The sequence below is a fragment of the Vidua chalybeata genome, chromosome 2 (assembly GCF_026979565.1).
Source record: "Vidua chalybeata isolate OUT-0048 chromosome 2, bVidCha1 merged haplotype, whole genome shotgun sequence".
Classification (NCBI taxonomy): Eukaryota; Metazoa; Chordata; class Aves; order Passeriformes; family Viduidae; genus Vidua; species Vidua chalybeata.
The window spans coordinates 94,989,673-95,014,696 of record NC_071531.1 but is presented as its reverse complement, the minus strand read 5'-3'; the positions used below and the strand labels follow the sequence as shown (position 1 = coordinate 95,014,696).

At 36.9% G+C, this 25,024-nt stretch overlaps 1 protein-coding gene across 3 annotated transcripts in view; it reads left to right on the top strand.

Annotated features, from left to right (window-relative positions):
• Nucleotides 1-25,024, top strand: part of DCLK1 (doublecortin like kinase 1) — a 237,329-nt gene that overhangs the window by 201,608 nt on the left and 10,697 nt on the right. For 2 of the 3 annotated variants that reach the window (XM_053934574.1, XM_053934577.1), the window contains 5 exons: nt 1,819-1,952; nt 2,672-2,749; nt 3,388-3,484; nt 5,285-5,365; nt 11,708-11,821. In XM_053934574.1, the coding sequence (XP_053790549.1) occupies nt 1,819-1,952; nt 2,672-2,749; nt 3,388-3,484; nt 5,285-5,365; nt 11,708-11,821 (504 nt within the window). Of the gene's footprint in view, nt 1-1,818; nt 1,953-2,671; nt 2,750-3,387; nt 3,485-5,284; nt 5,366-11,707; nt 11,822-17,447; nt 17,522-25,024 lie in introns of all 3 variants that reach the window. The other variant, XM_053934575.1, reaches the window with a different exon arrangement.

The window sequence follows — 25,024 nt, the reverse complement described above, 5'->3', positions numbered from 1 at the left end:
AGCCCTAGTCTCTAGACTTTAATTAAAACTGTTGTTGAAATTAGATTTATTACTGCCATTTCAGAGAGCACTTTCTTTAGTTTCAGGAACCAGATGTATTTAACAATCTGTGTTTTGAATAAAACCATAATTGCTTTTTTTTTTTCCCAGTGCTTTTCTATAAACATAACTTTTTTCTGGCTTAGTAGAAGAGAAATGTGAATCCATTATAAATTGCTGGTCCTCTTAAAGATCCAGTTGAATTCTTAAAAATAACATAAGGAGAGGAGAAGAATTTTGTGTATTCTGAATGTCTGCTTGTGGCTGTATCACCTGGTAAGCAGGGATTCAGGACAGAGAGGGGTTTTCTCTCTAGACATGATTAACAAATAAGAAACTGGGGGATGGGGGCTGTATAATATAACTAATTAGTATGAGCTATAACAGATCTGTAAGAAACTGTGGGGAGAGGCTTCAAGAATTTACTTTTGCTCCAAGTAAACTATTCAAGGGTCCCATGTAGAATTTATTGTATTTTTATAAGAAAAAAAGCTATTTCTTTAAAAGTATTTTCTTCTTAAAACAGTTGTAGATAAATGTGATTTTGGATGTAGCAGTAGCTGCTCAAGATATGTATATAAAGGATTATTTTGATTTTGATTAGGAAGTATGATACCTACTATTTTTGCGCAGTTTTGATGCACATTGTTTACATGACATCACGAATGGTGATCCAGACTGCATAGAGCTTTGGTTTGGCTTACAAAATAATAAAGTGATGCATATATATTATAAGAAGGTCTCCTGTAGACTGTTTCCATTTTTTAAGGTGCTGTCATAGAAAACATTCCAAAATGGAAAGCAAGGACTCAAACCAGCACATTGATTAAAGATAGACTTACAGTCTCGTGTTTAATTTAGATACATTTTTGTATTTTTTATTTTAAGCATTTTTTTATTGGATCTAATCTTAAAGGCACAGAACTTATTATCTTGCATAAGCAGATGGTGTGGGATACAATACAGCATCATAAACTCACCCTAGGACATTAGTTTTCAGTGTTTGCAGGTTTGGGGCCCTTCTTTTGCTCTGAGCCAGCTTTTAAAATTATGGTTTTTTTACTGATGTTTCTAGCTTTTTTTTTTTTTTTTTTTCATGTGACTACATGTTAATCTCCCTTTGCACCCATAAAACCCCGTGAAAGAACACACTACCACTGGTGAAGACCAGGTTTTAAGACAGGATTTTCACATATCCCCATTAGCAGCCCTAACTGCTTATGTCCCATTGATCCCGACGCTACCACGTCAGTAAGAAACTCATTGGTGTGTAAAAGTCATACAAGGAGAGGACACTAATTCTAGGGGAAATACTCCAGCCAGAGTCTCGTGGCTTCAGCACACAGAGAAGAGCCTGGAAACTCCTATCAGTACAGTCACTTTTCTATTATCTAAGTAATGGAAGTTCCTGTGCAAACCTTTAAGCTCTCTGCAAGTAAAATGAATAAACTCAACCCACCTACACTGTGAATTCTGTAGGGAGTTGACATAGGAAAGCCACTGCTGGAAGGTCATGCATTTGCTTCTGGGCTTTAGCACCTATCAAGTGGTATGTTAAGACAGGTAGTGAGACAAGTCTTTCCCAAACATCCTGATTGTATTTGAGGGAATTTGTCCAAATTTTCTGTGAATTCTCAAAGAATGCAGAGAAATATGTTAAAGGTAAGGAGGAGGAAAAAAATTGTAAATAATAAGGAAAATTTCAGGCAGTTAGCAAGTGATTATAGCAGTTGCCTTGATGGTTTTGTGGTAAAGCTTTCAATTTTTCTCCTGATTTAGGTTTATGAACACCAAGATGGAAGCAAGTCCCTGAAGTTGGGAGACTTTGGCCTAGCAACAATTGTGGATGGACCTCTATATACTGTCTGTGGGACCCCAACATATGTAGCTCCGGAAATCATCGCTGAAACTGGGTAAAATCACTTGTAGTGGTGATCCACTAATGTGTACTCAGCAGAGCGCATTCTTGCCATTGTGCCAGCCTGCAGTTCTTGCAATTAAGATTTTTATGCTGCCTTTGGTTGGCTGTGATGCAGAATCATGGCTCATAGAACAATTCACTTGGAAGGGACCTCTGGAGGCTATCTTACACAAACCAGTTCAGAACAGGCTGGCTTTGGAGTTATATTGGTCAACCTCTGCCAGTTGTTGGCCTCAAATTTTTTAGCTTAACACTGAGTTACTAACTAGCCATTTGCAGATACAGTGGAAGTAATTTTATTCTCTAGAGATTTCTAACTACCATTTACTTAATTCTATTTCATTATTACACTGTCCTCTTCTAATTTGTTCCACGGAGTAAATGCCTGCTGGCTTGAGCTGCCTGTGTCACCTTTGCAGACTTCATGTTGACAGGCATCACTAACTCAAGTAAACTCTGCTTGAATTAGTTAACTACCTGAAGAGTACAGCCCAATGTCTTCTGTGCACTCACACATTCTGATCTAATGTAATTTTAATTTTAAGATGTAAATGTAAAAAATATCTGTTAGCAGAATGAGGATTGATAGGTAGACAAAGTTCAGATGAGAAATTATAAGAAATTATCAATGATTCTGAACATATTTCCTCTGTTCTTGCACTGTAGTCCATAAGAATCAGATGTCTCTAACCATGTCTTTCACACTTCTAGATATGGCTTGAAGGTGGACATCTGGGCAGCGGGTGTGATCACTTACATCCTGCTCTGTGGTTTTCCTCCATTCCGTGGGTATGGACTGACCTATTCAACCATCCTTGTTATGTGAATTGGTCCCTGTGCTCCTTTCACATTAAGCACAGAGATTCCCACTGGTAGAAGTTCTCTCCTTATAGGGTTTGATGTTTTTTTAATGTGCTCTGCATAGTGTTCTGCACAAGCCCCATAAATGTCTGTGATTTTATGGTAAAATCTCTGTCTCGTGTTTGTTTATTGTAGTTTAAACTTCATTGCATTGCAAAACAAGAGCCTTCATTACAGGTTCAGCATGCCTTTGCCTGAAGTTTTAAATACACTGTGAAATAACCATCTTCTTTAATGGACAAAATGCAACATATTTTGTGGTTGATAAAAGGTAATTAAAATGTAAGCCAGTTAATAAGGACATGTCAGAAATTTTATCCCCTCAAAGCAATTGCAAAACTGTGGACAATCCTAAAGACAAGCAGAAAGAAAGAGTGTACCAAATGCACTGTGTTTTATGATCTCACCATTAACGCCCGTGGCTGCATGTTTGGGGCAATCAACAGCTTCCAAAAGCATACTAAGGCATGAGCAATGCAAAATAATTTTAAGAAGTCTATTGAGACCACATCTGAAAATAATTTCTCTGGGTTTTGTTGTTGGTTTTCTTTGCTTTTACTTTACAGAAGTGGAGATGACCAAGAAGTGCTTTTTGATCAGATATTGATGGGACAGATGGATTTTCCATCTCCATATTGGGACAACGTTTCTGACTCTGCAAAGGTGAGTTTTATAGTTGGTGCTATTTTCTTCTACAGTATTATTTCCAGTGGGAGCGCCTAATGCATTCTAATCCTTTCACAGTGTTGTATTTGATATGTCTCATACATCTCCTGCTACACCTATAAATTCCTCTGGGTCACCAGTTATGTTTCATTTGGTTACTGTCTCAGACTCCAGATGGCTCTGAAATGGACCCCATTCTGAAGTGGACATCATATCTCTATATGATTTCTCACACAACAGAGACACCAGCAGCCCTTACTGATTAAGAAAAAATTAAAGTAATTCACTTCCTAGCTCAAAAGCTCCCTTGGACTGTGCTTTATATGTACTTATGAGGGGGACCGGGTACCAACCTGGAGCCTTTGAACATTATCTAATAATATTATGGAGAGGCTGATTTCCCTTATTGATCCCATTAGATCTTATGTCTGTTGTTTCTTCCTGTCAAAGAACCAGGCCTCCCATTGCCTTATTTTTGCAGAATGGTATGAAATACAGACTTGTTCTGGTCACAGCTCTTGACCTGCAGTCTTTGGTTTGCTAAGGCAGATATAATTATTTACAGATACAGACCTTGACAGAGTTCATTATACTTGCAGAGCAGATCAGGTTTTTTAACTCTCACCAATGCACTAGAGCAACAGTTTTAACTCAAAGATTTTCTAGGGATCTGGCATTCACTGTAGTCATATGTATAAATATGTGTGGACAGAGACATAATAAATATGTGTATGTAAAAAAGAAAAATTAGTATGGTCATTCTGTAGATGGTTAAGTACTTACTTTTAGTCAGTTTACTTCTCTGGTCTGTAAGACAATCTATGAAAAACTGTCTTCCTGTTTCCTTCAGTGTGACAGTGTTTGATTAATCAGAAGAAAAAAAAAGTTAAATTTGGAGGTGGATGCAGGTAATGAGAGTAGCTCTGAATCTCCATTCTTTGGAGAGTTGCATCCTGCTTTTACAGGTATGTGGTGGGTGATCAGGACTACCGTTTTAGCCTGCTAACTAATGATGTCAAAGAATGAGATACAGTCAGAGAGTTGGAAGTCCTCTAAACCAAATCATTGTGTTGTAGCAGGCATTATTTCATAGCATCATTAGTGGGAACCCTGCAAGTCCTTTGCCAGTGGGTTTTCCTGTGAAACTCCTTCTGCCAAATAGTTCTGTCTAAAATTTCTGTTTTGAAGCCTTAGCCTATCAATTTAATTTTTTCTTGTAACTAAGAATTACTAGCTTTGGTCTTTGGTGATGCACCTTTATTTGCTGTCATATTACCATACTGTTTCCATGCACTCCACTCTGAATAAAGTAATCTAGGTAATTGCAGAGAAAATCAGAAGATGAAAAATAATGGTTTTAAGTGTGGTTTTTTTTTAATATTGTCTATGTCATTTATACAAGGGTTTAAAGTAAAACTATATTTTCTGGCTTTTTCTTTTCCTACAAAGGAATTGGCTTTTTCTTAATGGGAAGCTAACTTAATTTCATGGGACCATCTGTTTTGCACATTATGTATTAAATGCTTTTCTCTCAAACAGTGGCTTTGGTACTGTAACTCAGAACTGTCTTCTAGCTTTTCAAGGTATTGTCAGATATTGATTTAAAAGTTCAGCTGAGAGTTCATCAGTTCATAGTTTTTCTATTTTTTGAATAATCTCAGTGTATTTCTGCAGTCAGTAGTTCACTTTCTCTTTGAGCACTCTTACAAATTCAGTTGAAGAGTTATTAAGTGTATGAAATATTGATTTGTTCTTTGAAAGTGTTCTTTAAATTCAATCCTGTATTCAATTTCTCAGGAACTTATCACAATGATGCTTCAAGTAGATGTAGATCTGCGATTCTCAGCCTTGCAAGTTCTTGAGCATCCATGGGTTAATGTAAGTATTTTCAGAGTTGTAGATGCTTCTTGCAATTTGGCACCTTTGAGCTCTTTTCTGTCAAGCCCTTGCTATGCCCTTTTGAAAGCCAGTTCATTCTAAAGATGCCACAGATTTAACTGGAAATAAGCTGGGTTACAGGCTAATTTAGTGTATTGTGTACCTTGGAGTTGTCACTATTTTGTATGTGCTCAGCTACATTTTCTCTGAAATGGACTTTCAACAAATCTCAATCCTATTTGATAAATGTATATCTCTAACTCTCTGCTTGCAGGTTCAGTGACACATTTTATTCTCCTGAGATGAGGTTCATTCAAAAATCTTACAGTCATGATTAAGAGTTACTGAAATACAGTCCATAATGTTAAGCCTACTTGAGCCAGAATGGAACAGGGAAGCATTTAGAATCATATTTAGCTTCTGATGGTATTTAAAATATGTTAATTATTCCAGACTATTTAACATGTTTTAAAATATTTGGATGACAAAAATAAAAAATTTGGGATAATCTATATTCCAATTCAGAAGGGACATCTGAGAAAAGAAACACAATTGGGATGAACAGTGAAAAAAAATACAGAAAGAGGAAATAATGCTTCATTTTGTTTGCTGCAAGTTTGAGTTTGCAGTCCTCCCTGGAATACTCTTTGGTCCTTTAGCTGCTGTGCCCAAAATCCATTTCTCACTAAAAAACTATTCTAAAAATTCAAGTATACAGTCACCTCAGATATTAATTTTTTTTTAATGAAAGTGTCCTCCACATAGAGTAGTAGTGATCACTTAAGAATTTTCCAAGGACATGCTTTACACTTGGAGGGCTTCCTTATTACCCAAACTACTTTTTAAATTGTAAATGCTATTAACATGCAGAGCCTGTCTGTGGTGTATGAAGAGTGCAAGGATCCAGGACAATGTCTGATGAAAATATTTTCATTTTGAAGATGACATGCAAGCAGCTGAAATATTTATTTTCCTTGGTGCCAGGGGCTATCCTTGGACATAGTGTTCTGCCATAGTTTATAATGCCTTATGGTGACTGAGGGGTCTCTCTGTCTCCATGGGAGGAGAAGGTGTGGAGATTTCTGGAGTGCTGAAGAGGAAGGGATGGAAGTGACTGATCAGAGGCCACACAGAGGCCAAGTCACCCACAGTGCCAGCCTGCACATTGCTGCTGAGATTACTGAAAAGTCACTTGCTTACACCACTTAAGGAAGTGGTCACTGATCTTCCATTTTTTCTGAAAAATGTATTTGAAATGTTAATGCTACCCCCAGATACTTTTTTTTTAATTGTTATGCCATTATGTGTTTTAGAAAGCCATTTTAGTGTGATGTATAAAAAAGAAGAGGTGCAGCCCTTTGGCAGTAACCCAGTGGTGGTTGTGCCTTCCCTGCCCTCAATAGTACCTGCTGGTGTGGATAAAAGGGGAGAGGGGCTGGGGGAGAAAGACTTATAACACTCCAGAGCTCTGCTAGAAAAACCTGAGCTCTAGTTACTGAAGCACCTTGGCAAATTCCTGAATTTCTGTGCAATAACATGTGGAACCCTTTGCCAGAAGTTGGCAGAAGGTGGTGTAGAGAACTGGTATAAATGGATGCAAAAGAGAATTTAATACATTTTTGGAGAATGATCCCATTGGTGCTTATTAAATATAGTGGTCTGGATAGAACTCTTGGCTCACAAAGTTCTTAAGTACTTGGTTGGCATGAACTAGAGGACATACCAGGGAAAGTTCAATATCTACTTGCTTCTATTAAATATACTACTTCTTAAAGAGTGACTGTGATGCACTGTTAGAAACAACATGTGGTGATCAATTCATCTTTGGTCTAGCTCTGCTGCACTTGTAGTTTTATGCTGGTAATAATTCTCTACAATCAAAACCTGTAGGAGTTCTGTCTATAAGTAAGTGAAACAAATATTCCCTGACAATTCAGTAATTCCCTTTTTTCTGCTGCTTTTAACAACTGAAACAAATCAGTATTTTGTCTGCATCATTACACTAGAGATAGTTCATAACGCAGATCAAAACTGCTTTTGAATTTTCTTATGTCCTCCCTATATTTTTTCTGGGAGGAAAAAGTCTAGCACTGGGACCAGTTCAGGAAAGTGCTTTAACACATTCCAAACATTGCTCCTATTTCAAGGCATCACACATGGAAGCACTTAATACTGGGCATCAAATTAACTGGATGGCACTACAATCCTAGTTCACATTGGAAGAAATAAGAACAGGGCTGAGTTGAAACAGCTGCTTAAATGGTTCCATGAGAAAGAGCACTTCCCTGAAGTGTGTCTGGGCAGTATCAGTAGATAAGCTAGCAGGGGCAGCCTGCAGAGGCAGAATGTACAGTGTCAGATCCAACTACACCTGCCTCTGCCATCCCTCTTTGGATCAGCTGCAAGTCTGTTACACAGCCTCCCTGGACCTCATTTTCCCAGCTTCAGGACAGAGAATTAATGCACTCATTCCTGTTTAAAAAAGGCTCTGCAATCTATGTGTTGTAATTACCTGAGCATTTATGTGTCTACTCTCTTTCTGAGAAGAAATGGCACACGGAATTTTCACCTACACTCCATTTTCACAGGTAACCTTCTTAAATACTTTTCCATGGTGTCAAATGCTGGAGTTTACTTTCTCTAATAGTTTCAGCTGGGATAGAGCTCACTACAACACTTCCCTTGTTTCAGTTTTGAACCTATTCAGAGTGTTAAAGCTGCAGCTAAAATACTAGATAGAACAGCTGGCTTGAAAAGCAAGCACGTGTTTTCTTTGACAATTTTAAGAAACATTTTCTCTCTTTGATCAAACCTTTGATAGAAGTGTTGCAACTGCTTACACTGTATAAAACCATTTTGTAGATTGTAAATAATCATTCTACTTTATAGCTGCTTATTATGTGATTATTTGGTAAATTGCTGAGATTCCTGGAATGTGCTTTGACAGTTTCAGTAGGAGCAAACCCTCATTTCAGTTTAAATTTTTGCTATAAAAATATCTGGATTCCTCTTGGAAACTGCAAAACTTGTTATGGTCAGAGTCAGACCAGTAAAGCAGTTTCGATGTGAATAATATCCCAGCTGTTTTCAATTCAAAAAAACAAAACCTGAAAAGATGTTGGCTACATGCCACTGCCACAGATGGAGATCTTGAATTCTAAATGCAATTCAGCAGCAGTTCTTTGCCCCCTCCATTTCGTTTATTTGGAGTCATCTCTCCTATGCGGTACACTTAGACCTGGAAACAAATCCATTAGTTTATACTTCCCCTACAGGGACCCCAAATCTTTACTTTATCTGCTCAGTTTTTTTTGGAAAGGCAAAGAATTACAAAAGAGGCAGGAAGCTTGAGGTCTGGCATTTTAAACTTTGATGTTATCAATAACCTGAAACAAGTTACAGGACAAACTCATTCCTCTTTGTATAAGTAGTAAATGTTTCCTAATACATCACTGAGCAGTGAATGCTGAAAGGGATAGCTTGCATTCTGTAAATCCTTCTCTGTTAAAATAATCAATATAAAATGTGTGTTATTGCTGGAAGAGGAAGATGGCACACACCAGCCTAAAAAGAATTAAAGAACCTGGAGATTTTATATTTTTCCCCCACTATGTCTGCCTTGGAAATTTGTGTGCAAAAGAAATTAATAACCAAGGATAAGTATCATTAAGCTAAACATTTGTAAGAAAATTCATTTTAAAATACATTCTTTATTTTGCAGCTGCACTACTTTTGGTTACACCCTAGGACACTGCACAAAAAAATTTCCTTAGAATCCTTAAAGGAAGCAGTGTCCAAAAGCTTTTCCAGCACATCTATTTACTCTAATTTCCTGCTGTTACTTGTATAATGATCTATTCATCTGACGCTTTTAGACCTGGAAAGTAAAGCTTTTGTGACCATCTTGTGAAATGGATCTAAGTGCTCCAGGGCAGTGGGAGCCTGGGAATCCTGAGCTTCATTACATCTTTATAACACTTTGAGTGGCAATGTCTCCTGCCACAGAGAACAATGCAAATATGAAACCAGTTTTTATAAATTACTGGAATTTCTCCAAGACCTTGTGCCTCTTTTTTATTGTTTTTTATTTTGAATTCTTGTAAATAGACCGTGAAAGGTATTTTGTAGAGGCTGATTAAAACAAACAAGCAAACAAACAAACAAACAAAAACACCCCAAAACAAAAAACAAAAATATGTTACCATTCCAAGCAGTTCATATTGTCTGTGTGAAAACTCAAATTCTGAGCTAGAGGTTTCAAGCTCTTTTGACTGTTCAGCTTCTGAGGTGTGCACAGGAGAGCTCTTCTTTCAGACTTTTAGCAGTCGACATCTTCTGAAGCTCAGGACTCTTTACAGTTCCCAGATGGAGCAGCAAAAATCACTGGTCACCTTTTAAAAAAAATCTTGTGATTAATTCTGTGATCCTAACCAAAAGCAAAGACTTATTATAGGAGAAAGGAACAGTTAACCTCTTTAGGGTTTGGCATCCCACCCATTTCAGCAACCCAATGAAATTCTTGTCAGCAGTGTTTACACTGTTCTCCAATTCTACAACTTTACCTGATGATTCTGATCAATTTGATATTTTTTTCATTTCTTGACTTTCAAAACTGCAGAGCAGCTTGTTTTGTATTTAGTTAAACAGCTGTCATCTCTCCCCCTCAATAGCTATCGTATTGTTGACTGAACTAATTCTAGGAACCAGTTTAATATATATTGATTTGTTTATAAAGCATGTTTAAATAAAAGAGAACTACTAAACATCAGGTGGCACCAACAGTAGTAATAAAAACTTAGTAACAATAGAGGAATTCGGATCTATCCCTATGCTGCATCTTAAATTGGGCTGGAAGGTATTTAATCTAAAAGCTGGAGCCCAAACTATGTGTCTGTGGCATGTTGCCACTGGAACTGTGGGTGCGGTGCTTCACCAATAAAATATGACCACAGTCTTGGTAACTATTGTCTTGTCTGTAATTTAATCTTTTGACAAGATGACATGAACGCTTGGCAGACTTTCATGTCACGAAAGCCAAGAGAATGATTTTATTTTTCTTCCCTCCTCTCGTGAGGAGGTGTTCACGTTACAGACTAGCTTTCTTCTGGGAAAGGCAAGGTCAACGGGAAGCAGATTATTTTTAGGGGTCATATACCACCAAGCCAGGACTCCCCAGTGATAGACAATAACCAGCTACTGGGTTGTATTGTTTTGTTTTGTGTTTTGCAGCTGTGTGCACTTGACCATATTTTGCCAGCTGAGATATTTTGTTAAGGGGTGAGTAAGGGATCTCTAAACACAAACTCCCCAAGCTAAATAAATAACAAACCCTACCAACCTCCCTAAAATTCCCATATGCTCATTGAACTCATGATTTACTGCAGCAGCTCTGTAACTCTTTAAGGGCACTCATAATGGCTGGAAAATAAAAGAAAAAAATTGTCTATCATCTCTCACTATCCTGATATTTTTGTATTTGCCTTTATTCTGCTAGGATTTTGCCTAAGTGGAGTTTAAGAATTATTTGAGCTGTTTATACCTATACACGCCATGCAGCACCAGTTAGGGATGACTATGGCACGTGGCCCTGTATATGTTGCCTATTTTACATTTTGTTTCCTATTCCCCGTATTCTATGTATTTGTTGCCTGAAATCCTGAATATGCTGCTAGTGGGGCAGTCTCACTGAGCAGTGGCTTTTTGCAGGTTTTTCAGGCATAAGGATCTTTTCTACAACTTGTAAAAAAAACCTTTTTTCCTCAGCTTGAATTCAGTCTGCGGACTTGTGCAAAACCACAGACTCCATTCTTTCTGTCAGGGCTTCTGCTCAGCATGGAGGATGCATCCCTGGGTGCAGGTATCCAGGTTTGCTCTGAAGTCTCAGCTGGAAGGAAGAATGTCCCAGCCCAGCCTCTTGTTTTTGTAATATCTTGGATACTTTTTACTTTTGAGGTCATTATCATTAAATTTATGTGATGAGTAAAGAGAATCTTAAACACATCTGAAATCCTCAGGTTTTGAAATATCAATGGGCATAAAAATAACTGTGTAGTGCTAATTAATGAAAGGAAATGGTGAGAAAAATGCAATGCTTAATTATTATTAATGAAAATTACCTAAAATTTGAGAAGAAAATATTGGGTAAAGAAGAAGAGAGAGACTGCTTGGTGCCATAATATGTTCATCTTGTAAGTACCTTAAATATATTGATGGAGATAATGATTTTAATATAAAATTTTTTTAAACTTTTCTGTATTGATGAGATCTATCAGAATCACCTCTCAGTTCCTTCTTTTTTCGTCTTTCCTCTCTGAAGTTTTATTTTGCTTTATTTTTCTGCAGGATGATGGCCTTCCAGAGAATGAGCATCAGCTCTCAGTAGCTGGGAAGATAAAGAAGCATTTCAACACAGGCCCTAAGCCGAACAGCACAGCAGCTGGAGTTTCTGTCATAGCAGTAAGCATCTGAAATACACAGATGAAACAGATTTATGTGCACACCAGACAGTTTCGTGTTTATGACACCAAAAGAAACCAGAAAGGGTTAATATTTAGATAATTGTAGCATTTAATTAATATCAGCATAGTTAGACTGGTATCCTGCACAACTTCTCCTTTGATTCTTCTTGTGAGTCACATTGTTATTTAACTGCCCTACTGTGTGTACACACAGTACACAGTTCCACATTTTACCAGAAGATCAGTGGACCTAGCTCCAACGTAAATTCAACAATTTGAACTGTGGGATCATGACATTTTACTTGGAAGCAGACTCATTATATGGATTTAGGCCACACAGAGACTGTAGCAAGACAGCACCACTTTAAAATGGAAATTTCTTCAGAATTTAACTGAAAATCTGTAGGGCAGCCTAAGCCTCTCCTCTCTGAAGACATGAAAGAGAGCTGTGATGCCTCGCTGCTGCCTTCATGGTTAACATGAGTCTAGCCACTCCAGATTTAGCTGGGCAGCAGCATTTTGTTGTAGTGCCACACACAACCTGCTTCCCTGTCAGCAGAAGTATTTAATGGGGTAAAGACTTAATGGAACTTCTTGCTGCCTTCTGTCACATTGCAATTCCAGTGGAGCCATTCTAGGTTTGAACACGTCGGAGTGTCTGAAACAAAGCTTGGCCAAAATTTTGGCCAAGCTTTACTGAGATATTAATGGGATCCTCAGTGGAGCATACATCACGTACAATTGTGGTTTTTTCTCACAGATGAACATGTGTATTACATATACATGGACACAGGATATATTCAACATATGAAGAGATTATTCATACTAATACCATTGAATAGTAACATGCACATCCTTCACATTTTTAATACATCTGCTTGTGTTTGTAAGCTTTTCTTTATTACTCATAGTAATGTGAATACTCCAAAGAGTCACTAAAAATGTGACATGTTTAACGTAACCATTCTCATATCAGATTACTCAGTGTTCATTCCCAGCTTCCATAAATTGCAGGTGGTGTGACTGCACATGTACACTTCCTTGTACTGTTTCCACTTTCATGTTTCTCAGCTCAGCCCCTCCAGTGTTGAGTTAAATCAGCATGAAATAAATTCAGCTCAGTACATGCAATCTGGCTCACAGGTGTGAAGTGCTTGTGCAGCAAAAGGGATACTCTCTCAAAGTTACTTGGTATAAGTACTTAACATTTCAAACTGTGCCTCTCTCATATTTTTTCTTTACTCTTTCCTACCCTGAATGTCTTCAACATGGAAACAAGTTGTTCCTCATGCTTTTCCTAGATTTTTTCAGTCATCAGCTAACACAGTCAGCATTTATTTATTTTCATTTTTAAGCAATAATACTGCAGCAACTCTTCCACAACTAAAACATCACATACCCATTGCTCATCTGAACTGCAGGTATGTTCTTTATAGACTAGCTGAAACCGTGTTCCTATTGAATGGACTGCCAGCACGCTTGTCCATGAGAATTACTGCTCAGATCCTCCATGCTAATGACTTCAAAGCTTAAAAGCAAGAAACTATGCCTCTGTCCTCATCCATCCGTTGCCTCCTTTATGTTTTTTAATTTCCCTGCCCTCCTCTTTTTTTTATTTGCCCCAGTTGCTTTGCCAAGGAATTGTTTGCAGCAGTTTTAACACCTGAGCAATGAAAAAGGCACTGTAGTGAATCTGTCCACTGCAAAACATCAGGAAAAAATGTGTATGATTAATTATATTCTTAATGACTTTTATTTAATTTTTAGTGTTTGGAAATTTAACAGATTATTTGTAGTGATCATCTCTGTGGGCCAACTTCATATCCTGACCCGATTGATCCTGCAACTTGGCCTATAAAGTAGAAATGTTTAGAATACTTTTACATAATTCAGAAAGTGATTTGATTATGGGAAGAGATGGGGAAGTATAGACCTCTTTAGTGTTTTGGTGATGTTTCAGAATGCTAGATAATTTCCATTTTATTAATAAATTAGTTTTGTTTTCTACAAAAATAATTTAATATGTAAAAGAAAGCCAAAAGCAAAACAGCAATGTCTTTAAATATTGTTTCTGCATTTGGTAGTCTATTTAATATACATTTGACATGCATGTCACCAAGGTTTTATGTTTGGGAATTTCCCTTTAACTGTGAAATCTCAAATAAGCTAAAATTAAATCCTATTCACAAAGGCCGCTCTAGATTTAGAACTTTCAAAGTATGTATAGATGCTGTAACATATTGTTTGGCACTAAAGACATGCACTAACTTTGTTTGCTATAAAAATACTGGGGGTTTGTGCCTGCCTGTATGTTTACATACTTTTTGAGAGAGTGCTTGTGTATATAATATATAGAGTTGCCATCTGTATATTATATTACACATCTGTGTCTGTGTTTGTGAAAATGTGTTAATATGTGCTTATATTTCTATAGCTTAATAGTATGAAAGATAAATATTATCATTATTTTGAATATTATAACCCTGTTTGTGTACAGAGCTCGCTAATATGTGGTATTTAGTTCTTAGTTTGTCCTCACAGTGGTATGATATATTATATGCCTTTTTTCTCCAGTGGTAAAAAGTAACACACCTCAAAGATCTCAAGGAGTATTTACCATATGCACCAATTAAAACTATAATATGAAATTTCAGTTCCTAAAGATGTGTCTCTGGTCAGCTTGACTGAAAGGAAGTTTGAAGCTACATGTGTTTTGCATACAACTTCTGTGGCTACTGCTTCCTTCAGCGATGTCCAAATTGCATTGATTCCTTTGGTTCAGGCTTATGTCTGCTTTATTGATGTGGTAATCTCAGTAAAAGTTGTCTCCGTCTATCCAAGGCAGAGACATCCTACTTCTTGTGCATGTGTCCAGACTTCAAGTTTGTCCACATTTGAAAGGATTCATCAGTTTGGACAAACTACCCTAATGAACATGTGCATGCCTAGCAAAGCAGTTCCTTTGCTGATGTAGTAGAATAATTTCTCAAACAAAATTAACTATACAAGCAAAGAGACTTTCCTGTTGATGCAATAATACATCATTAAAAGTTCTGCCAGAGTAACTATGTCAGTTGGGAAAAAATTCCCCCGAACCAACGTAGCTTTGCCAGCAAAATTTTAATTGGAGAGCTAGCTTTTAAAACAGCAAGAGAATTAGCAAGTCCCTAAAAAACACTGCTTGCTGATGAGAGACTATGTAGGAGAAATATCACTTTACTTGCCCTGTTCTTAAACTCTTGTCACAGGCATTGACTACCAGTCTCTGTGGGAGACCGTTTGGGCTAGTGCCCTTCAGTCTGTGTCAGAATGGCCACATTACTGTTAAACATGTGCCAAAATATTTGCAGGATCATGTTTCTCATACAGCTTTTCAATAGGAGCAGTATTTTTTAGTTCTGTGATGGTGTTTATAAAAGGTACTGCAGTAAAAACATAAAAGCAGGCTTATATTAGCTAGCCTTTTTAAAATTTGGGGGTAGATTTTATTCTTCAGTTCTTCAAGGTTGTCAATTCCATTTATTTTGGTTTGGCCACAAAGCAGTACCCTTGTGGCTGTACCCTTTAGGCTTTAGACACGCTCTAGACAGTGGCTAGAGCGACTAAGAGTGCAAATCACTTTTTAAGCATGCTTCTGCAATCCAAAGGTGTGCTGTAATTCCTTGTATGAATCAAGCATCGTTTAATCAATGTCCTTGTCTGAAGTGTTAAATCTTAGCCTGTATGTCATTACTTTGGTGCTTGTACTTTTGCCATTGTTAGGATAGAGAAAAAGCCTAATGTTAATCTGCTGTTAAGGTTGTATGAGGTCTCTCTTGGCAATGGGAGTAAACTCCAGCTGGAGATGCAGAGTAAACAAGTAGAACAGAAAAAGAGAAAAGCTGCTTAGGAAGTTGGTGCAGCTCTCTTCTGCTTACAGGGTCCTGTGTTGGGGACCCTGGCAATGGGCAGGCAGCGTGTGGGTCATTGCCCTGCATTCTGCTGATTTTAAAATAAAAATTACCCATGCCAAATGGTATTTTTAGCCATGGGATTTCTTGGGTGGTGTGGAGGAGAAGCCAAGCCTAGACTGTAGGTTTTTCTTAAAGTCTTAAAGCTGAACCTGTGTCTCGGCTATCCTTTCACATCTATTGTCTGTGTTGTCCTGGGGTCATTTTCTGCAGTTGGGTTTCTCATGACAGGATTTCCACACCACCAAAACTATTTCAGATCATGTTAGGGAGCGACTGTCCCCATTTTCTCTGAATAAATTTTTGGCTATTCAATTTTAGGGCAATATTTTTGATCTGCTTTTTAGGAAAACAGTCCTTTTGTGTGTTTTATGTGCAGCATACAAGGAAGCCAGTAGATGGCAATAGCAGACCAGTGTAGTTAAGCCAACACAAGTTTAACTCTAGGTACGTGGTTTTAAACAGGAAACATCATTTAAGTAATTCTAAATAAGATGAAAGAGGCATTGTTTTAACAAAAAAGAATAAATTATTAAATTCTACACTTGCAGGGGAGTCATCAAGAAAAAGTTAAATTTGCAGTTAGTTCCTAACTCCCCTTGAAGTGGTTGGTACCTGGAAATGTGTTGAACTGCTATTCTGAATTAAGAATTAGAAACTGTCATCAGTATTGGAAATATATGCCACACTCTTATTGAAGCCCAAAATGGCCTTTTCCCTTCATAGAGCAAAAATCTGAAAATCATTGCAACAGTTTTAGAGCAGTTAGAGTGTCTCTGTCAAGATTTTTTCCCCAAAAATTTTATGTAATTCAGCTAAATTATGTTTCCACTGTCTGTTAGTGCAGCACAGAAGGGTTAGGGAAAAGAACACATTTTCTTTGTTCTTATGCACATGATTTTGCTAATGATAAACTAAACTTGAAAGATCAGTATTGCTTAAGTAATATCACCAGCACAATTTCCTGGACACAATGTTAAGTTCATTTCCATTTTGACTTTAATTGGTGCAATTTTAAACCAAATAGTTTTGTACTATTATCTTTTTGAGCATGAGGTGTAAGTTGAAATGATAAACAATGTTATTCATGGCTCTGAGTAGTCCTACTCTCCAAGGTTAACGCATTTTTAGAAGTGAATTACCATGATTGATGGGGTATCAAAACCTGATTCTTTTCATCTTTACACATTCCATGATTATGAAGCAGTCTAATTTAAGCCTTGTGTAGTCTGTCTAGCCTGCTCCTTGTGATGGTTGCACTGCATTTAATTTTTTTAAAATTATTATTATTGAACTTCTCCGTTTAATTGCAAAAAATAATATTCTATTACTGGTATGTGCAACTTAAAAGGGCACTACTGCCTTTGGAGGTAACAAGATATTTCAGACTTTTAAATGAATGCATTATGCATTAACTAATGGATTTGCAAACTCCATTTTAGTTTGAATAAATCGGCCTCTAATTTGGCAAGACCAAATCTAGGATTAGTATCTTTTTCTTTTATTTCTTTACTTTTTTTTTCTTTTTCCTCTGCGGTACATAGCTTTAGGATGTTAGATAAGAGTGAAAGTGAAAACAGTAAATATGCACTAAATAAGGAACATCTTGCTCTGGAGTCTGAATTCTCTAGCCTAATGTCGATCCACTGAGTTGCCCCATTTCTCTCTGCTCAGCTGGACCACGGGTTTACCATCAAGAGATCAGGGTCTTTGGACTACTACCAACAACCAGGAATGTATTGGATAAGGTATGAGATGGTGCAGCGCCAACAGTCAGTGTTTCCATGGCAACGTGCTGGCAGTCTCCATTAACCAGTTCCTTCAGTGGATAAACATGCTTTTTGATTTGTTATCCGGTCCATATGCTGCTTTATCAGTTTCGTTTTAATCTTGATTGAGATGCCACACCCCCTCATTCCCTTTCTTCACCCATCCCGCACACCCACATTGCCAGCTTTCTCTTCATTGCACATGCTCAGTATCGATCTCCCCTATAGTTAAAAGGACAGTGTATATAGAAAATCTACAGATATGCTGAAGTATGCACCCTCCCCCTCCCTTCTGCTTGTTAAGGCATCTGCTTCCCCTGTGCTCCTGTTTCAAAACACACGGAGCAGCAACAGGCTCTCAGCATATATTTTCCTCTTTTTCCATGCAAGATGTGGAGCTATATACTGTCATTTTAAACCCACTAAACACAATCCTTACCTTAGATTGAACAATGCATTTGCATAACGCGGGCATAGAAACTCTCCCAAGTTCACTGAAATACAATGCATTGTATGTGCTGGTAAGCTTGTGTTTCTAACAATGCATTCCTTCTCTTTTCTTTTTAAAACCCTTCTGATAACTATTTATTTTGGTTTGATTTTTTTTTTTTTTTTTTATATTGCATGAATCTCTTGAATATATTTTTCTTCATTGTGTAACTGTGCCAGGGTTGTCGTTAGCTGGCTTAAAATGATATGTATGATAAAATGGGGCTCTGGGTGGGAGGGGCTTATTCTGGAGTGGGGGCAAGGAGGGTTCCAGGTCTGATAGCCCACAAGAGGCCCACACACCTCCTCAGTAAATCCAGAGTGCTGGAATTTCCGTCAAGTGGTTACTTGCTGTCTTTTTCCTTATTACTCACAAGACCTGCATTTTGATAGCTGGAGAAATTTTTTATAAGTTTACTATAAGGCCTGTGTTTTCTAACACTGCGTTTAAGAACTTGTCTGTGAGTGGTTTGTAAAATCTCAGCAAAGTAACCACCTTAGAAAAACAGCAGAGATGGTCACTGTGAGTGTTTCCAGTAAAGTAAAACTCCCACCCTGGATCATTTCACCAAGTGCATGGATTGGACTGCAGCACGCTTTCCATAAAACCTAACAGTTCCCTGAGTGCACACTGAGGGCGAAGTAGTTTCTGATATGGATGTTCTGGGGAAAGAAAAACAAAACAAACCCAAACCCAAAAATAAGCCTATTTTTCAGGCAAAAAGTTGAAAAGTCAATCCTATTCATGAGTTGAACGCTGGCTAGCAAAAATTGAAAAAGACTCTCACTCCGAGTGCTGGAGTGTGCAGCAGTACCTATAATTCATCTAATTCCACCCTATCGCACTTCTGGTGGTGGCTACAAACCCACTGTGACTGGCTGATCTGTCTTGTCACTTGGCCTCCTTCTTTGTGCTCCTTGGTTTCGGAGAAGGGGGAATGGTACCTGAGTGCCCAGCTTTAGATGACTGTGGGTTTGATAGTATTAGAGGAATTTTCTGCTGAAGAAGGAAAGATGGCGTTTTCTGTCAAGCAGAACTTTGACAAACAGTTGCAAATTTAATGCCTGGTCTGTAAAATGGTGGGGAAGATTACATGAGCTTTATTTATCTTCCTGGAGGTTAATTGCTATCCGTGGTCAGTTTACACTCTTTCTCTGATTTTCTTTTTTTTTTTTTTTTTACATTTAAAAAAAAAATCAAGCAATGAAAGTCTTTCCATTTGCTATACACAATATTTGGATCTTTTAAAACCCCTACTTCAGGGGGAGCAGATCGCCAGAAACAGGATCCTGTGAGAAAAGTGAACATCTCCTCAGATTGGCCTTGACTCAGTTTAACTGCATAGCCCAGGTTTTGAAACAAGCTATATCCCTTTTGAAGAGGTAGAGGGGAAGGCTCTAAGTCTGCAACTTGGTAAATAAATAAAGCTATTAAAAAAAAAGGTCATTTGACTAAAGCACTAGTAATGGCTGCTATCAGCATGCAAAATGACACATCCCTGAATAATGGGCTGGAGCAGATGGGCGATAATCTCTCTTATTCATACATAAACTGCTCTGTTTTCCAGCTGGGGGCAGTAACAACAATGTTTATAATTAGGGTTTTCTAAACTGTGCACCTAGTGTGGAAAGGCAAACTGGGAGATCAGGGCTCCTAGGCATAGATGCTTAATTAGGAAATCCTCTGCGAGTGGACCAAGCACTGCTGTGTGTTTGGGCCTCTCTCATCTCCCAGAAACATGCAGCTGTTGTCATGACCAACGTTTTCATCTAAATAAAACCATTTTGATGTAGTAAGTGTTTAGTTTTTAGTAGTGCAGATGCAAAGCATATGAAAAGGTTCATCAATTCATGTCTATAAAACAAATAATTTATCACAGGCACATGAAAATTAATCTGAATTCACAAGTACGGCAAAAAATGAAAACCATGTCTCAAGGAAAATGTAATGCTCCCTTTGTTAGTGTTAAACTACTAATTTCTTCTGCACTCCTCTTTTCATTTTTACCTTTAGTTTCTAGAAGTCTTCTGAAATACTTTCAAAATTGCACTATTTCCTTGTCCAACAATCAGAAAACCTTGTTTTTTCTCTGCCTAAAAGATTTCTGTTTTCAAAGTCCTTCAAAATCCTAATTTTTCTGAGCATGTTCTGCATCTTCTTTTATTCCCTTTCAGTGGGATAATACATGCAGAAGTGACATGATTTTTTTTTAGATACAGCCGGAGTTGTTGTAGCTGGCATGAGCCTGGAAAATCTTTCACAGTTCCTTGAATATGAGGACCTGGGAAGACACAGGGCCCAAATCCGTAAAATCATTTGGACCCCAGACTAATACATGTTTTAAATACATGTTTTAAAAACAATTCACCAAATGTAGTTGGAGCATCAGCCCTGCAATCAGAGGTGCAGTAAAAGCCAAAACAGCATCAGTAGGGGACAAGTGTTGGAGGTCCCAGTTTAAACCCTGTAGATTGGGTTGATACAGAATATCAAAGGAGCAACAGAGTGGTTGCATCCAACAGAATATTAGTAGAAAATGTCAGTATGTGTATGTATATTAGTGTAGAATATTACGGTGTGTTATTTTCTATATATCCAAGACACACTAGGAAAGCAAAATGGGCAAAATAAAATCCAGGAAGTGTATGGAAAAGTCATTAATGATCTATCTATATAATGACAATAGTAAGGAGATGAGTTACATTGGATGCTTAACAAAATTATCAATCTAGTCAATACTAAATTCATAAATACTAGATTTTTAAAATACAGTTCTCACTGTCACAGTTAAAAATATATCTAAATAGTTCATTTGAAAACCCATAATTCCATCCTCTGTGTTTAGTTCCTAGTTCACATTACTTTGCATCTGTTGAGTTACTTACACCTGTCCCAAGTGGATACAACACACTTTCAAGTCAAAAGTTGCAGCCAGACATCTTGGTGATGGGACAAGGAAGATGGGAAACAGGCTTGCTATCTGTAAAGTGCCATTTTTAATAACATAAAACCCTCTGTAAACTGAATATTGGTAAATACAGGCAGATACCTAAAATAATTTAAAATATCTTCTCCCAATCTTTGAGTAAAAAACCCACAACTGATTTACAAACGATAAATAAAATTCACTCATGCAAACAACTTGGCACTAACTCTCTTCCACATGTAATTGAAACCAGCTGAGGAATCGTGTCTCTAAAAAGGGGGATGTCAAACAGTAAACACAAACTTAAATACACCAATATGAATTCAACAGTTATGTATATAGAATACTTGTCTTTGTGTTCACTCACCAATACAGCACAAAGCATATATCAAATTGATTTGATTTCCTTTTTTTTATTTTCATTTTAGCTAAATTTCATGCTGGAAGTTACATGGTGTGCTAAAGCATTGGGCTTTTGTATTTGGAGGTCTGGGTTCAAATCCACTCGATTAATTTGTCCCCTCGATGTGGTCATTTGCACGTCTCCAAATCACCGTGTAACTTGACTTAGTTATACCTTGTGCCTGAGGGACTAAAAATACCATGAGTGTCTTGCTCCTGGACTGAGGTGCATTGCTAAGTTTGAAATACTCTCAAAAAAGTGTCTTGATTCATGAATCAATCACACTTTATATATATATATATATATATAAAAAATATATATAGTGTATATATAATATATATATATAACCTGAGAAACCCATGGAAAATAAATTTTTAAAAAGATGAGACTGAAGGGCTGCCTGCCTTGTGCTACAAGCAATATTTAATGGTAATTTTTACAGCAAGGAAACCTGTCAATGCATAAAGGTCACTAGGCAGAAGTTTAAGGAAATCAGATAAACTTATCTAGGTGTGAGCATTTAAATGTGTGTATAAAACTGTGAATATAAAAGAATGTACTGGAAGAAAAAATACCAGTGTTTCAATACGTAGATTCATCTAATTCCACATGCTAAACAAAGCTTCATGAAAATTGCTAACAAATTGCAAGTGTGCTCCTGCAGAATAAAAGCGAGCGAAGGGAAGGGTTTCTTAGATTAATGCATGAACAGCTGCAGCCCCAGTTTAGTCTCCTGGCTGGTATGAATAATGTATGGACTAAGAGGCAAAATGCACATTAATGTTCTTTTATTAATGAAACTAATATATATCTATATGTGGTGGTCAGCAGTAAATTAAGACAAGTGAGAAGAATAACAGTCACTGCTCACTTCCATAAAATTCAGTTACTTTAATCCAGTAATTACTGACCTGGCAGAAAATATCAGCCCACAGCTGAAATAGGGCTCTTCCCATTGCAAATCCACCATGTATATCAAAATGGTTGTAGTTTTTGAAAATCTGTTCATAAATACACAGTACAGTGTTTTCCAAGATAAAAAATAGATTTGCATCGCTCATGAGTCCTGTAACTTCAAGTTAGTAGAAATCAAGATGAAGACACTCTTCAAGGTAAAATCCTGGAAAAATGCTAACTACACCTTAATATGTCAATGACAGAAACAATGATTTTAAAATAATGCTCTGTTACTACAAATTAAATACCTTTCAAAAAATGGCTTGGTAACCACTTGGTACTGGGTGTCAGGATTACTAAATGTTGATGCAAAATACATTAGTTCTTAATGAAATCCTTCAGACCCATCCTCACCAAATTATTAGAGGCAACCCACTTATCTTCTGCTGGATGAGAAGGTCTACATTTTCTCATATGGATTGCAGGAGGACAGCTGCATATCTTAAATATGAATGCTATCTTTACTTTTTTGTTCCCATTACTCTCATATAGTTTTCAAAAGCTCTCAGTCTCTAACCTAGAGCTGGGGAAAATAAAATGTCAAAATGTGATAATGAAAATCTGGGATTTGCAGCCCTGTGAAGCATAACTGTACTTCAGATCCTCCTATTATTTATCGAAAGAATTGCTTGAAGTAGAAATGCCCTGGAAATCCATAATGGACTGGTTCATGCACCGGCAAACCACCCAGATGAACAGCAGGTGAAAGAACGCATCTGTTAAACCAAGGCAATGTGTATAAGAGGCCTTTGTTATAAAAACATCAATAATGATGAAAAATCTGATTTTTGGAATATGTCCATGTTCATAAGTACAGTAGGTGAAAATCACACTTACAAAACACACACAGTTAATACTCATATGTATCTATCTTACCATCTTCTCTGTGTTCCAAAGGATGAATCTATCATATTTTGAAATTCTTTCAAGGTAAAAAGTAAACGCGACATCATTAAATGAAAAATAGCATTTTTGCAGAATGCAGAGCCACAATGCCATCAGCAGGGTATTAGACACTGGAAGTGTCAAATGTCATTGGAACATTGGGCAAAAAAAGCCTTTTCCTGCAAGTTCTATAGGGCCTGAGCACCCTGTAGCCAGAAGTAACCCATTTCATAGTTTTGACATGGTAAACACCAAACATTAGAATATGACCTGTGTATTTTTGCTCTCACTAGATAAACACTGACCTCTTTGACTCTCTGTGGTTTTGTAACTTTTTATTCAATAAGCTCTTTGGGTGAGAAAGGCTCTGGATGTCTCTCAGCCCAGGAGAGAAAGCACAATAATGCCCAGGACTCTAGAAATATGTCCTTACAAAGACTGATTAGATCAAATACAGGGCAAACACTGGATAAAAATGTAAAGAAAGTAACAAAATATCTCAGGAAGTTTCTGAAGGGTTAGGAAGCCAGAAATATTTGGCCCTACAAACTACAGCAGCATAAGGTGCTAGTTTAGATGAGACCGTCATGGGGTTTTTGTTTAATCTCTTTCATTATTGAGGGAGTGCTTTTTATGTATATTTAAACACATAGATTTAAAGAAGAGTCTCTAAAGCTTTCCCAACAATCATAGAAATATAATATCTTAGGGTTTATTTTTACAGACATTTTTGAAAAGATGTTCTGGTACCTACTTATCTTTGTTCTTTATAAAAAGCAATATCCTAAAACCCCAGTTTTCTTATACATTCCCTTATGTGTCAGTTATCTAAATTTAAATACCTTCAGATTTTACATATACATTCGCCATTCCCATATAGTAGGTTTTAAAAATAAATTCTCAATTTAATGCAAGTATTTTTATGTATTCAACAAGAAATGTTTAAATTTCTCAGGGGAGAGTATCTGTTTCCACAGGATGATGTGATGCGGTTTAAACTTTAAATAAATGCTTATTTCCTATAAGCATAAAAAATATCCTTTAAATGGAAATCTGTATTTTATAGAGTGGTAATATATGCCATTCTTTTCAATTTTCACACAAAATTACATACTGTAAGCAGTATATTCACTGTGTGTAAAAGATCTAGGTATTCTGTTTCACATTAAAAATAATCAAAAACTGAATTGGTTCAAGACTAAGAAACATAGAAGGCATTGAAAATACTAATTAGAGCTCTTAACCAAAAAATAGCAGTAAACAAAAAAAATTGGCAGATGCAAAGTGTTGGATTTTGTAGCAATTATTTTTTTTAAATATAGGGATGAACTTATCAAAGTGGATAAGAAGCACTACTTAACCCTTTTAAAGTAGTGCTATATGGTTTCTAGACACAAAAATAATCGTTCAGCAATATAGCCTAACTAAATCCATTTGCTGTAGTAGTTCTGTACTCCTGTCCATTTTTCTGTCTTTGTTACATCATTATTGAATGCTGGTTGCATTATTTGAAAGCATGGATTGCTACAATGCTATTCTGCACCAGTATGATGGATTTAGTTTCATTTTAGTCTCAAAAATATGTTGACTATAATTGCATCTCTGCTCTCCTATGAGGCTCACACTGTAACTTGTAAATTTTCTAGAGAAATCAGTCATGCATATCTTAAGAGAACGCCATAAATCCTTTGAAGCAGAATAACCTTTTGTCTGCATTCCTTTAAATAGACCTTTTCATTATAGGGACAAATTTTACAAGCCTTATGAGTGAAACCTATTTAGTTCTCAAAGTTATCTTTGCTTCCAGTGCCATGATCAGAT